This window comes from Peromyscus leucopus, chromosome X (genome assembly GCF_004664715.2).
Source record: "Peromyscus leucopus breed LL Stock chromosome X, UCI_PerLeu_2.1, whole genome shotgun sequence".
In the NCBI taxonomy this organism is placed as follows: domain Eukaryota; kingdom Metazoa; phylum Chordata; class Mammalia; order Rodentia; family Cricetidae; genus Peromyscus; species Peromyscus leucopus.
Genome location: NC_051083.1, coordinates 104034487 through 104048763, shown reverse-complemented (window position 1 = coordinate 104048763; position 14277 = coordinate 104034487). Strand labels below are relative to the sequence as shown.

Below are 14277 nucleotides of genomic sequence, written 5' to 3'. Positions count from 1 at the left end.
CCATACTGTCACCCACCCTGTGGTCTCTGATTGTGCCAGGCCCTTCCCTTTAGCCCACTCTCTTGAGTCGCTAGAACAATGGCGGACAGTCACCTTATGCCCTGAATACTTAGTTCTTCATGGCTGCCCCTCCTGCTACCTTCTCTTTACGCCACTTTCTTCTGTTCTGGAATCACTTAATGGGACACAGCACTTTAAGCACTGGGGACACATTTCATAGAGTCCTTGTTGTCAAAGTGAATAAGTTACATAAAGAGTTCCCCGAGAGAACGTGAGGCGCATTCACTGCCAGGTGGAATGAAGGGCCAGGGGAGTGCTTTTGTGGTTATGTTGGTTCCTTGCCTCCTCTCTCCCCACACTTTCTAGGCATGTGAAAGCCCTCTCCCAGATTTTCTCCTTTTCTGCTGACTTCAAGAGAGAGACCTAAGAGCCTATCACTTTGAGGAATGGGGTGTCCCTCTTGGGCCTCTGGCAAACTATATCATGCCAAGCTCAAGAACCAATCCCAAGAGAAGGGGAGGGGTGGATCTCAGCGCTGGGGAGGTGGGAAAAACATGCCAGGGAGAGGACCAGCAATAACAGTTGACTAGAAGGGAAAGGAGAGCAGGCAGACATAGTTCTAGATTTTGGGAGTTATGTGCTCTGTTCCAGATCGGTCATGTAGTCTTGGACTGCATTAGGATTGAGGAGCAATTGGGGCTGGACAGATGACCCCTCCTGTAATCGCTATCTCCCACTCTGAGACTCCATTCTGGCTCCCTACCCTAGAAGGTCGAATGCTCTGCATCCCTGTTTACCCTGTTCACACAGAGGGCAGGGACCAGAGGGGAACCAGTGAGGTCAGTTTTTATTAGGTACAGTAATGAGGAGCCAGGCTCCACGGAAATTACAGCCTACTACAACCAAGGCTTGGGAACCTGAGGACAGGAAAGACGTCCTCCAAAAGTCACAGCTCAGTTGTGGGGCTGCAGTGCGGCTCCCCCATTAACGCTCCATTTCTGAGCTCTAATGTGGTGGCGCTGCAGGTGCGGCAACCCCTGTCCTGCCGCTCCCCCCCCCCATCCTTCCCGGGCCAAGGCGATAACTTGGTTAGTTAGGATGGACTACAGTGAAGCACTGAGACCCCAGAGGCCAGAGGCCCCATCCAAGTACCCTGGGGTTCTCAGCAGGGAGCACGAGGGGTGATGGGGGTTGGGAAAAGAGAAAGGAGGACTGCAGATCTCAGCCTGGGAGCAGAGAGCAGGAGGGAGGAAGGGCCGGGACTCCCTTCCAGTCTCGAGTCTGGGGGCTCAGGGATGTAAAGGAGAACACGGATGTGTGTGTGTGTGTGTGTGTGTGTGTGTGTGTGTGTGTGTGTGTGTGTTGGACAATTCAGCAGAGGTCGGGACGTACCACGGAGCCCAGTAGCGGCGGGGAGGGGGGGGCCCGAGGACGTGGTCACCGAAGGGAACCCCCGCCCCCTTCACGGAGGCCGAGGCTGAGGTTGCAGAGAGAACTGGAACTGGGCTCGCCCTAGGGGAAGGCAGCGCGGCCAATCCGTCCCCTCCCCACACCCTACTCCGAGGGGGTGGGGGATAGAGAAGAGGTTGGGGTTGGAGCAGCAGTGAGGGGGCCCCTCCCTGGCACCTCCCCCCACCAGACTTGGTCGCGCCCGAAGTGTAACACTTTCTCTTTGTCGGAGGAGCTCCTCTGTTTCCTGTGCAGCAGCTCCCGTTGCGGCGGCACCCGTAGCAGCCCTGGCGGACGAAGGAGCGATGGCAGCGGCCGACATAGCTCGCCAGGTGGTGAGTGCGGGGCTTGGGTACCAGTCCCCGGGCTGGGAGGTTGGGGTGGGGGATAGCTGGGGACGGCCGAACAGACTTGGCCACAGCCACCACCACTACCACGAGGAGGGCAGTGGGGTAGCATCCAGGAGCAGAGGCAAGGCGGGACTTTTGCTCCCAGGGTCAGCAGCTCAGTCCCCTCTCTCCCCAGCGCTTCCTGGAGACCTGTGGTGGCGGGAGGGTGGGGGGCGATTGGCAAAGCCTACTGGCGGGCAGCTGAACTTGCATAGCGGGAGAAAGCTGCAGTGAGCGCCTCCGCCTCCCTTGCTGCAGCTGTGGCCCCGCTGCTGGGGCGTTGCCGAATGAATGGCCGCATGAGTACGGAGCCCTCCGGGTCCATGTCCCCTTAGCTTGGCAGCACCCCTGGGCACAGCTGCCTGCTGGGACTCCAGCTTGCTCAGAATGAGGGGCGCGGAGCTGAGGGTAGCCTGGGACCAAAGGCAGAGTGTGGAGAGGGGGCGGGGAGATGAATGGCTGGAGTAGGGTTTCTCCATATGCATTACATATGTGACTGCGTCTCTGTGTGTATCAGTGTGTATGCATATATGTGCATGGGCGCCCTCCTGCCTTCCCCGTGGCAGGGTTACGTGACCCTGAATGAGTCGGCCTGTTTCTCTGTGCTCACCTCTATGGTGTGTGTTCCTGCATCCCAATGCCTCTGTGTCCACTTGTGCTGAGTCCCGCAGGGTCCCACTTGTGCATCTGTGGAAGGGGGTGGTGCAGTTCACCCAGCCTGTAGGTGGCTGGGTGCGTATTTTGGTACATTTCCGAGCGCTTCTTTGAGGGTCGGTCTTGGGTTCAGTGTGCATGGGCTTGTATGCTAAAACCTGTGACGCTGATATCTTTCTGTAGAGACTGAGGAAAATAGCCTGAGAACTGCAGAAACTGTTCCCTCTCTTTTGGTGGCGACCAACTGTGGGGAAAAAAAAAATCATTTTAAAAACTAAAGTTTTCCAGCCTGGGATGTGCAGAGAAATCATTCATACTCAACAACTGGAGGCTCCATGTTTGTTTGTTTTTAGATCAGAAGTTTGGTTACAAAGAGATGATTCCATTTGTGGGAATGATCTAGTTTTTCTATTCCACCAGCACACCAGAACCATAAGTAGAAGCAGAATGAGGTCGAAGGCGCAGGCATAGCCCACTACCCCGAATACTACTGGAGGAAAAATGATAACCTTGTAAGCTCACATTTATTTAGTGAACTAGCCGTGCAATGTAACTCCAGCACAAAAGGCAGGGGTAGGAAGCAGCCTGTAGGTATTTGATGGTAATTGCAATTGATTTGTTTTCTAAATCTGAATCCAGAATCTGATAGCATCTTTTTCTACAGATAGAGAAATGTATTGCATTTCCTGTCTGGTTTTGGAAGGTCAGGCTCGTTTATTCGAAACCTTCTTTACTCCTCGTACACCCCAGCACAGAGCTCCTTATGCAGACATGGTGTGGAAGGCAGAGGCAGCTATGAGACAGCTCTTGATGATGATGGAATTGGAGAGATTTCTCAAGACTGACACTGTAATAGTTTGAGAAAAACCAGGGCAATTTCTTCTCTGCATTTTAAAGATGCCATAGTTTTAAGTAGATGAATCAGTTTCCTGGATTACACTTGCTCTAACCTTAGTGACCAAAAAAAAAAAAAAAAAAAAAAAATTACACTGGTGATTTTCTTGTCATGATGAATTTTCATGGATCTGCCCTCACCAGTTTCCCTTTCCTGGATTGGGGTTGCAAGGCTGATATTGGCAAAGGAGACGATTTCAGAAGGCTGCTTCACCATAGGCACGACTCAGGCAACCTAGAGATCACCTTTGTTCTGCAAATGGGGGTGCAGTAAGGGATGGTGTAGGGTCTTTTGATTTGCTCTGGGTGGTTCCAGTTTTTTCTGGCTGGCCTTCCACATTGTATACTGAAAAACATAATTGTATGGCAAATTCTGAAGTGGCCCAAGCACTTGAGACTTTGTTATCATGACAAATGGGTTTCTGGGAAAGCTGACGTCACTCTCCATGCTTCCCTCCCCCAAGCTAGGGAAGCTCTTATTTATGTGTCATTTGTCTCTCTGCTTTCCTTTGTGTCTGCAAGAAGTTGTAATTCACCAGGGGAGGCTGGAATTAACTCAAGAGACTTTGAGTGGCTGGTTACTTCTGATTTCTTCAAAGGAATAAGTGTTTAGGGCTTGGGAAGAGAAGGCCTGAGAATCATGCTATGTGTGGCAAGCTTTGAAGTTCTTAGTAAACTGAGGCATGATGCCATGTGAGTAGTGTCTTGGTGTGTATGTTCTTCACAGTCTCTGGAGGATCACTGTGACCAAATACCGTTAGTAGTAAAATGGTGTGGGAGTTGTTCTTGTAGGCCTTACATTTGGGTGTTCATGCATCTTGAAAGTTCATAGCTCAGTTGTATCCCATCTGAATGAACACCACAAAGGATTCTGTATTTCTCCACCATTGCTATGAATACTTGTTTGGCTGATGTGAACAACACTATGGCCAGCCCTTATAAACCATACAAAAAAAAAGGTAGCATACATATATACAGCTCATGACTTTCAAAGTTCCAGCTTAGTTGGAGATGCAAATTGTGGATACTGATACAATTAAGAAGTAGTAGAAGATTCTTGGGGTGCTTCCATCTGTGACATGACTCGGACTGTCGTTGCTCTGTCTAGAGATGTTACATGACTGATGTGAAGGTGACCTAGGAAGGCACAGTGCAGTCATCAGAATCTCTATATCTACTGGCACTTGATTCTAGTTTTCAGGATTGCATTTTCGGTTCGGACTGTAAGTACTGTGCTTTGGAAAGCAGAGTGTGGTTGAGTCTGGCTTGAACAAATACCACCCACAATGTGATCAGTGTTACTTTTTCCAGTTACAGTCCATTAAGCCACTGCCCCTAACGAAAGACCTTGCAAGGACTATTACAAGAGTTGTCTTCGCCAGGACTGCCCTGAAGGCGTTGTCCTCAAGTTACCACCTGCCATTGAGGAGAAGACTGCTTCTGCATTCTGGTCTTACAATTAGTAACAATTACTCACTCTTATCTTTTGTTTGTTCGTTTGTTTTGAGACAGACTTTTACCTGTCCACCAAGGTTAGTCTGGAACTCCTGCCTTGGGTGCTCTGGATTGCAGTTACTTCACGGTTTTCCTCTTGATGCTCCTCCTTAAATCTTAATCACTAAAAGTAATAATTGTTCTCAAAAGAGAGAGAGAGAGAAAACCAAACCCCATAGATCTACCTGAGGCTATAGTACGGGATGAAGTTTACATGGTCCCAAACAGTGAAAAACTGTTGATTCCAAGTCAAGGGAATAGGGGTAATCATTACATAGTTTCCCAACTTTTTTGTACCTTTAAGATTTGTCAGAAACATTAGAGAAGCTGGGTGTGGTGGCGCACGCCTTTAATCCCAGCACTCAAGAGCAGAGGCAGGCGGATCTCTGTGAGTTTGAGGCCAGCCTGGTCTACAGAGTAAGTCCAAGACAGCCAGAGCTGTTATATACATAGGGAGAACCTGTGTGTAAAACAAAAATTAAAGGAATGTTACGGTACCAGCCCTCTGTGTAAGGCCTCGTCCTTCCAAAGGGTTTGCAGTCTAATGGTGGGGGCAGACACAAATCTTTATGTAGGGCTCAGTGGGTTAAAAAAACCACTTACCATAGAAACTTGACATTTCAGGTGATCTCTTAACAAAACTCTCTGGCCTGTGCACATGTGCCATGGCATGCAAGTCCCCACACACATCCTGCACACACACACACACACACACACACACACACACACACACACACTAAAGTTTTAAAAATCCCTATTTAATTATCATCATCTTAAGTGCTAAAGAGGAGAACTACTGCCTGCCATGAGAAGTCATCATAGGGGACCGAATTCAGCTATGGATGAAGGCTGTAAGCGATAGGAAAGGCTTCCTGGGGGCTTCTGGATACGAAAAAGGGTAGGTGTGAAGATGGGTGAGATCACACTTCTACCACTTGCTTGGGAACAGTTCATTTGTCAATTCACCCACTGCTGTTTTCATTCATTCTTCAACATTTATTTATCGGGCACGGACTCTGCCAGGTCCTATGCCAAGTGCTGGGGATGTAGTGGTGGCCAAGGCATGGAGGAACTCTGCCCCTCCTCAGAGCTGCCAGATGAGGCAAATGAGCCCTGTTTTCTCTTGACATTTTAAATCCAGGAAATGTGTTAGTGGTGTATTTATTACAAAACTTGATTACAGTAGACTAATAGGTCTGTATAATAAAATGAGAGTTTGATCTGCAATCATATGCACAGCATTTACTTTGTGTCTGACATAAATATTCTATTAATTGCTGGCTTTGTTACTAGTATGGTCCCACACCTTGTGTTCTGTAAGGGAACAACCCCATTGCTTTAACTTAGACAAAACTAATTAGGAAAGTTCGTCTGCTGGGGGGAAAAAAAGCACTATTATAATTATATAGCACTGGTTTCCAGACTTGCTGGGATTGCTAGATTGTCAAAGCCATGACTTAATATTAGCATGAACAATTGAGAAGGCCTTTATTTCTGTGTGCATTGAAACTGCATACCAGACACATGGAAAGAAGAAAAAGGGATGGGGAGGGGAGGCGAGGTGGGGAGGGAGAAGAAAGAAAACCTTGCATAGTTGTAGCATGCTTAGCCCCCTCAAAATGCTTCCATCTGTATGATTTCATTTCCCCCAACAACTTCCTGGACAGGGATTCCTGGTCTCTTCATGTTATGCCTGCAGCAAGCAAGAGGCTTGGTCTGAAGTGTTATTGCCGGCTAGTGGACAGGACAATGCAACACCGGCCAGATCACACAGACTCCTTTTGAAAGGCACTGGCCTTTCCAAGGTGTTTCTAAGAAGTTAAAATTCTGCCACGTCCTCATTTCTCCCTCTTCTCCGTGCATCCGTCAACATCCCCAAAGCGGTCAGAGAAAAGCAGACTTGAGTGATGTGGAGACTCTGATGTTAAAAAGATTCTCAGCTTAAATCCAAGATAGCAGAGTCACGGGTTGTGTGGGTTTTCTTTCTTTCTTTCTTTCTTTTTTTTCCTTCTCTCTCTCCATATTGCTTTAAATAAAAATCTTGGAGCCACCAGCCATGTAATGATGGCTTATTTTAAGTAACAACTGGAGGGGGTACAGAATAAATTAGAAACACAGACCCCCCTCCCCCCTCAGTTTGGCAGGAGGCTGCTGCTGCTGCCGGGATTTGAAACCGTGGGTTTCTCGGCTGCCTGCACAGAGGAAGGAGGCCACATGCTCAGGAGAGTGAGAACTAATGTTATCCTCTTCTCCAGTGTCTTCCCACTAGAGACAGCCATCTGCTGAATTATGCAGCAGGCTCTCAAGCTGGCCCTGGAGTTGGTCATTCCTGTGACCAGGGAATGATTTCCAGGCTGTCTCAGGGACAAGTCTCAGGGACAAGCCTCAGGGTTCCGGTTCCCCCTGCCAGGACTCTCTCCAAGCCCTAACGAGGGCCCTGGGGTAACAGGAGCAGAGCTCTGCTCTCCCAGCCCTGATGAGGTGCGAGGTGGTGTTCAGTTTCACGGCAGAGGCCCCCAGCTCTGAACACTGGCGCAGAAGCAAGAACGTTTTTTTTTTTTTTTTCAGATCCCCATTAAACGAGACCAGATGGAGGCAGAGGCAAATTCAGGCTCCCCAGAGGGTAGTTGGGCATTTACCCAGAGGCCTATGGGTAAACCTTTTCTTCCCGCCCCCCCCCCCAAAAAAAAAAAAACAGATTGGAGGTAACAATGACCAGAACACCTAGAAAATGGTTCAAACTGTATGACTTGAAGGAGATGTGTATGGCTTTTGTGGGAACGTTGACCCACCCAGAGCAGGGGTCACCCCTGGCCTGAAGTGGAGATATTTTACCAGACAATGGCGTGTTGAGTTAGGTAGACTCATTAGCTCTGGGGCTCTTGAGTAGAGCTGGGCAGCTGGCCAAGCCTAGGATCAGGCTGGAGTCAGAAGAGAGAGAAGGAAGGAAGGAGAGAGAAAAGTAGGGGGGAGAGAGAGAGGGAGAGGGAAGGAGGGAGAGAGAGAACGAGAGAGAGAGAGAGAGAGAGAGAGAGAGAGAGAGAGAGAGAGAGAGAGAGGAAAGCTGGGGCATAGACCTCAGGAGCCTTGGTTGCCTTGGTTTGGCCAGAGCTATCATGGTGAGCCCACAAGCTTCCAGTTCATTTTCCTTGTCCTTTCTCACTCCTACCTGCATCAAGTCAGAAGCCTCATGGCCTGGAATTTTAGCAGCAGGAAGAAATACATCTGGTATTTAAGTCAGCTTTTCCATCTGAGAGAAGTAGTCTGCCTGGATCCTAGCATCATTCTCTGCCACTAAATCACTGGATGACTCGGGACAAGTCATCTCCCCCACTCCCAGGCTCCATTTCCCCCTTTGCATAAAGAGGCCCGGGGTCAGGCGATCTTTAAGGGAGTTTCCAGCCCTCGAGTTGTGCTTTCCTTGCGCTGCCTTGTTCTCCAGGCTCAATTCTATTAGGTCCTTGTCTGCTTCTGCTTCTGAATGAGGCGGCAGAACTGAGCTCCACCCTTCCCTCCTTCAGCCTTGAGCTGAGCGAGGAGAGAGTTTTGGAGAAGGAACCTATGCTCTTAGCTCAGCAGGGTCTCTGCAACTGAACTAGAAACAACCATTTGAACGTGGCCTGTCTGGCTAGATATATATAGCAATTGGCTTTTTATAAAGATACACGACAACTGAATGTTTGTCTGTGGAATCCCACTTTAAATGCACCAGGAGAGCTAGCTAGTTAATGGAGTCCTGCTGTGAACCCTTTTACAGAACGAGAAGCCACTTTGGCATTTATCTTTGGTATTAAAATCAGTTTCATCTATCGGTGTTGCCAAAGAGATGCTTTCATCCTTGTATAGTAAAGATGGTCTCCTTTGTGTTTCCTTGAGATCCCCTAAACTGCTTCCCCACTGAGGCTTTGGCAAGCCTTATTTCTCCTAAGATTGGTCCCTAAATTTCTCTCCCAGCCAGGACATTATAGCGATAGTTTTCTCTTAGTCCTGGTTTAGCAGTCCATGAAAAATGGCATTTGATGAGTTGGGTACACTCATTTTTACTTTTTTCTTGTTAAAGTTTTGGACCTTATTGGTTTTCTGTGGCTCTCAGGACTGATGGTATAGAACTTTCCATTCCTTTCTCAACTACAGATGGGATTTTATCGGGACTTCTGACATACTTCAGGACACATGATTTGTCTTCTGGTTTACACAATTCTCTAATTATGTTGTACTGTTTAATAGTCAGTTATATATTACATGTAGTAAGAAGTCATAATAAAGGAAGATAGTAAGAATCTGTTGTATTGTTGGTAAAAACAAATGTCTTCTATATAATAAAATTGCCCAGATGCTAAAGGCTGCGCTTAACCAAACTTGCTGATTATCTGTTTGTAAAGCATTTTCTGGTTGAAGTTGAACATTTTTCTAAAATATCTGAGGCTACTTTGCTGCCTAGGAATGTATCATCATAGAGTCTTTTTTCAAAACAAAACATTTTTTCCAGATTAAAAAACTAGAGTGTGCCTATTCTAGAAAAAAGAGTGGGCAACAGAAAGGCTACCACCGAAGTAACCTGTTAACACCAGGTTTCTCTCCTCACTGGGATGCTCCTGTGTATGTAAGCTTTTGTTTCATATAACAGTTTTTGGCAAATATTTCCTCAGGTCATTAAGCACTCTTAGAAAATATTTTCATTAGTTGCTTAATATTCCATCATATGTCATTGGATCGATGAATTGGTTTTGCAAGTCTAGGAGATTTGCAGTTTCTCAGTGCCGGAACGATGATGGAGTGTGGGGAAGGGGAAGGATTGGACCCACCACCAAGCAGTCACTGAGGCTGGTGACGAGGTTTCAGCATCCGTCTGCTTTGCTAACACTGGAGTACAAAAGACCGGAGGAGAAAGTTAAGGGAAAGCCGAGTCATAGGTCATGAGTTCCAAACGTTTCCCCCTCATCCTTCAGGATGACACGTGCGAACTTGGCTACCTCGGGTTTGAACAGAGACAGGAAGTTCTCTATTGACACAGGTGGGCCCAGTTCCCAGAGGCCCCGCTTAACGACCTGCTTTCTCTGCCTGGGATGTTGGAGAGGCAGCGGGCAGTGGAGGACAGCACTTGCCTAGTGAGTGCTTCTGGGACTCTTTACTTCCAAAAAACAGCAACGGGAGAAAGACACACGGCTGGAAGCGCCGTAACTCGATGCTCTTAATATGTACTGTACGAATATTCAATTAAAAACCGAAATTGGTGTGTCCTCGGAGGAGGCAGAAGAGGAGAAGAGCGGCGTTTCTGCCTCTCATACAAAATGTGGTATAACGTATTTCAAAACCGCAGGTGACTGCAGATGAGGAGCAAACAGGAAATGGAACTGGGAGGAGGGAAGTGGGGGCTCTCTCAGTTCTCAGGAGCACCTTCTCATTTTGCCTTCCTTTAACTCCTCGCAGACTCTGTGTCCTAGCTAATTAACCCTAGTGCAAAGCCGAGTGAGCAAGAGCTTTCCTTTTCTTACTAAAAAAATTCTATAAATTGCCGGGCAGTGGTGACGAACACCTTTAATCCCAGCACTCAGAAGGCAGAGCCAGGCAGATCTCTCTGAGTTCAAGGCCAGCCTGCTCTACAGAGCAAGATCCAGGACAGACTCCAAAACTACCCAGAGAAACCCTGTCTCGAAAAACAAACAAACAAACAAAAAAACAAAAAAAAAGAAAGAAAGAAGGAAAGAAAAAGAAAAAAGAAAGAAAAGAAAAATATCTATAAATTATTTCAGGTAACATGTGAGTTCATCTGTGTTACAAAAGAATCAAACACCACACACAAAAACTGATTACACTTCTGAGTAGGCCCCTGGTTTCCATTTCCTGTCCCCTGAGATAACTACTGGTATCTTTTGGTTTGGTGTCTTTTCATGCATCTGTTTTAAGTATTCTCATACACATATACAGACCTTTTGGACATACATGTACTCGTTATGCATATCATGCTACAACTTCTGTTTTCTGTCTTATACTATGTCTTGGAGGTATTCACATCAGTACAGAGTGTTCCAGAACACGCGTGTTCATTAGTTTTCAGTTGTCCAGCATTTAAGGAGTTTCTAGATTTTCATGACTATAAACTATGCATTAGTGTATGTCCTCACACAGAAACCCTTGTACAGTTGTGTGAGGTTCCACAGAACAGATTCTAAGAGGCGGTGGTGGGATTATGGTAGATTAATGATTTGAGTGATTGTCGCTACTCAGGCTAGCAAAGTAAGGTTTCAGTGTTAGAGTGCTGGGCCAGGTTGCCACTTCCGTCTCCTTTTCTGCACATTGTAGTCAAGTGAACATTCAATTAACTGCAACCAGAGTAATTAGGAGCTCAATTACCTTAAGGAGAAGGACTAAGGAGATAAGGCATCAGAGGTGTCGTAAGAGAGAAGGAAAGACACTTGCAGGGCTTGTCCTGGGGTCAGTGGACAATTACAGTATTTTGTCTGTAATTTGCATGCACATATTTCACTCTGAACAAGGATGATCTTGATGTAAGATTAATCAAAGCAAGACAGGTGCTCTCCAGACAGAATTTCCTAAATCAAGAACTGTACAAATGTTTTTGGATGCTTTCTTAACCACAGAGATTGAGACAAAATTTGACTCCTTCAACCTAGTAAACAGCAAGAATAACACATCAACCAGGTTCCATGTCCCAAGGCTCCAGGTTCTCTAGCTAATTTAGGTAGAGTGACACTGGGTAAAAGACACAGAAGAAATAAACACTCCAAGTCACCAGTGACATCACTAAATGCAAATCTGTCGTTTCGTCTCTAATTCTTCGTACTTTTATTTCTCGCTTCAGATGACAGGAAACGGGTCATCTTTTGCTTTTCTGATTATTCCCCCCTCTTGGCAAAATCCCCTTCACTTTCCCACTTTTCACGGGTGTTCCCTATGCTCACTCTTTAGCGTCCCCCCCTTTACTGTCTCTCCCAGAGCAATCCAGTTTGCTCTCTCACTCCTCAAATTTCTATCGCCCCCTTAAGTGCTGTCTGTGCCTCAAACCTCACGATGTTAGCTACTTACTGACTTTCTTACCTATCTCACCTGGAAATCAAATCTTCTTTCCCTTGATGCATGGAAGGCTCTTGCAAATCAAAGAGAAAAGACAAACATGTATTTTTTGAAATGGGCAAAAGCACGATTAGATAATTTACATACACAATACACATACACAGCTGAAAGGTTGTTTTTTTTTTTTAATGTTTACTATCACTAATAAAATGCAAATTAAAGAGTACGATACCATTTTCCAATGAATCAGTTCACAGTAGATAGAAGCCCATGAAACTTCATGGGTACACAAACATGTACATAGTAGCGATAGAAACACTCAGTAGCACTGTCCTCTGTTAAGTCATGCATCAATCAGTGTTTAAAGTGTGTGAACCTTTGGAGCTAGCAAGGTGGCTCAGCGGGTAAAGGTAGCTGCTACCAATCCTGAACACTTGAGTTTGGCCCCCGAGACCCACACAGGCGGCTATAACTGCAGATTGCTTTCTGACCTCCGCATGTGCACTGTGGCACGTGTGCTGCCTACCACACACAAACAAGCGAATAAGTAGATGTCAAACATATATGGCCCTGCCGGGCGGTGCTGGCATCCACCTTTAATCCCAGCACTCGGGAGGCAGAGCCAGGCAGATCTCTGTGAGTTTGAGGCCAGCCTGGTCTACAGAGCGAGTTCCAGGATAGGCTCCAAAGCTACACAGAGAAACCCTGTCTCAAAAAAAAAAAACCCAAATAAACAAACAAACAAACAAAGTAAATAAGTAAGTAAGTAAGTAAATAAATAAATAAATATGGCCCTTTGTTCTAGCAGGCTTCAATTTTAGGAAATACAGACATTCACCGCCCTACAAAACAACTGTTCTTTTTTTTTTTTTTAAGTAGAAAACCTGGAGACACACATCAAATGTCCAGTAGTAGAAGTTATATTAGGAACAGGTGGCAGGTTCCTGCACGGGAATGCTATATGGCCAATAAAAGTACTGATTTGGGGCCTAGAGAGATGGTTCAGTGGTTACGAGCTCGTTGCAGAGGATCTGCATTTGATCCCCAACACTCACATCAGGCGGCTCACATTTGCCTCTAACTCCAGCTTCAAGGGACTCAGCGTCCCCTTGTCTCCACCTGCACTCCTGTACACATACCCATACACAGATACACACAAGTGCGCGTCTTTGAAAATAAAATAGATCTTCAAAAAGATGCTGCTCTAAGGAAATGAATAATTTAGAAGTATACCTAGGGCTGGAGAGATGGCTCAGAGGTTAAGAGCGCTGGCTGCTTCTCCAGAGGTCCTGAGTTCAATTCCCAGCAACCACAAGGTGGCTCACAACCATCTAGAATGAGATCTGGTGCCCTCTTCTGGCCTGCAGGCATACATGCAGGCAGGATGCTGTATACATGATAAATAAATCTTGAAAAAAAAAGTTCATATAAAAAAAAACAAACAAACAACAAAAAAGAAGTATACCTAATTACTCAAGAAAACATCTGTACTAAGTGTCAGGGTATTAAGTCAGATCCTGCCAAGGAACAGATAACAATGTCCCTGTTTTGTTAAGTAAAGGTGTACTGACTGGCAGGAAATCCATGCGCATATTGCTCATCTTGGGAGAATGAGAATATGATAGATGATTTTTATTTTATTCCTGATAATTTCTGTGTTTTCTAATAATTTCTGCTGAGTATGACAGAACAGACCTAATCTGAGCATTTGGGAAGCAGAGGCAGAAAGATCAACAGTGTAAGTAAGACTTCTTTACAATATGTTGAATTTGAGACAAGCGTGGGTTACTTGAGACCCTGCCCCCAAATGAGAATTTACCAAACACCTACCATGAACCCACCATTATTTTCTACAGCAGTATAAAGATTCCCCAAACAGGAAAAGGAAGAACATAGGATTTACTCTACAAGCAATGAGCTTGGGGAATTTGGGGTGTTTTGAGCAGGGAGTGCCATGATCCATGTAATATTTAAAAATACATTTTTTAGATTTATTCTATGTGATGAGGGTTTTGCCTGCCTACATGTCTACTCTCCATGGGTGTGCCTGGTGCCTCAGAGGTCAGAAGAAGGCAGCAGATTCCCTGGAACTGGAGTTAGGAACCACATTGAGTGTAGGGAACCAAGCCTCTGCAAGAACAGAAAGTGCTCTTAACTGCTGACCCCCCATCTCTCCAGCCCCACATGCAGGACTTGTTGTAAAGTTCATTCTATCTGCAGATACTTGACTGAAAGAACAAGAAAGTAGGGGCAGGGTATGTCTCCAGTGGTACTGAATTGGCAGGCTGACATCCACACACCTTGAGGGGAAAAAATTCTGGTTCAAGTCAACTGAACTGACTTGAGACTCAAGCAGGGAACT

The 14277-nt window shown here is 46.2% G+C and overlaps 1 protein-coding gene across 7 annotated transcripts in view; it reads left to right on the top strand.

Moving 5' to 3' along the window:
• Nucleotides 1-14277, top strand: part of Septin6 (septin 6) — a 136641-nt gene that overhangs the window by 60105 nt on the left and 62259 nt on the right. For 3 of the 7 annotated variants that reach the window (XM_028887313.2, XM_037198881.1, XM_028887314.2), the window contains exon 1: nt 1458-1784. In XM_028887313.2, the coding sequence (XP_028743146.1) occupies nt 1755-1784 (30 nt within the window). In that variant the 5' untranslated portion in view covers nt 1458-1754. Of the gene's footprint in view, nt 1-1455; nt 1785-14277 lie in introns of those variants that run through there. The other 4 variants (XM_028887309.2, XM_037198880.1, XM_028887311.2 and 1 more) reach the window with 3 other exon arrangements.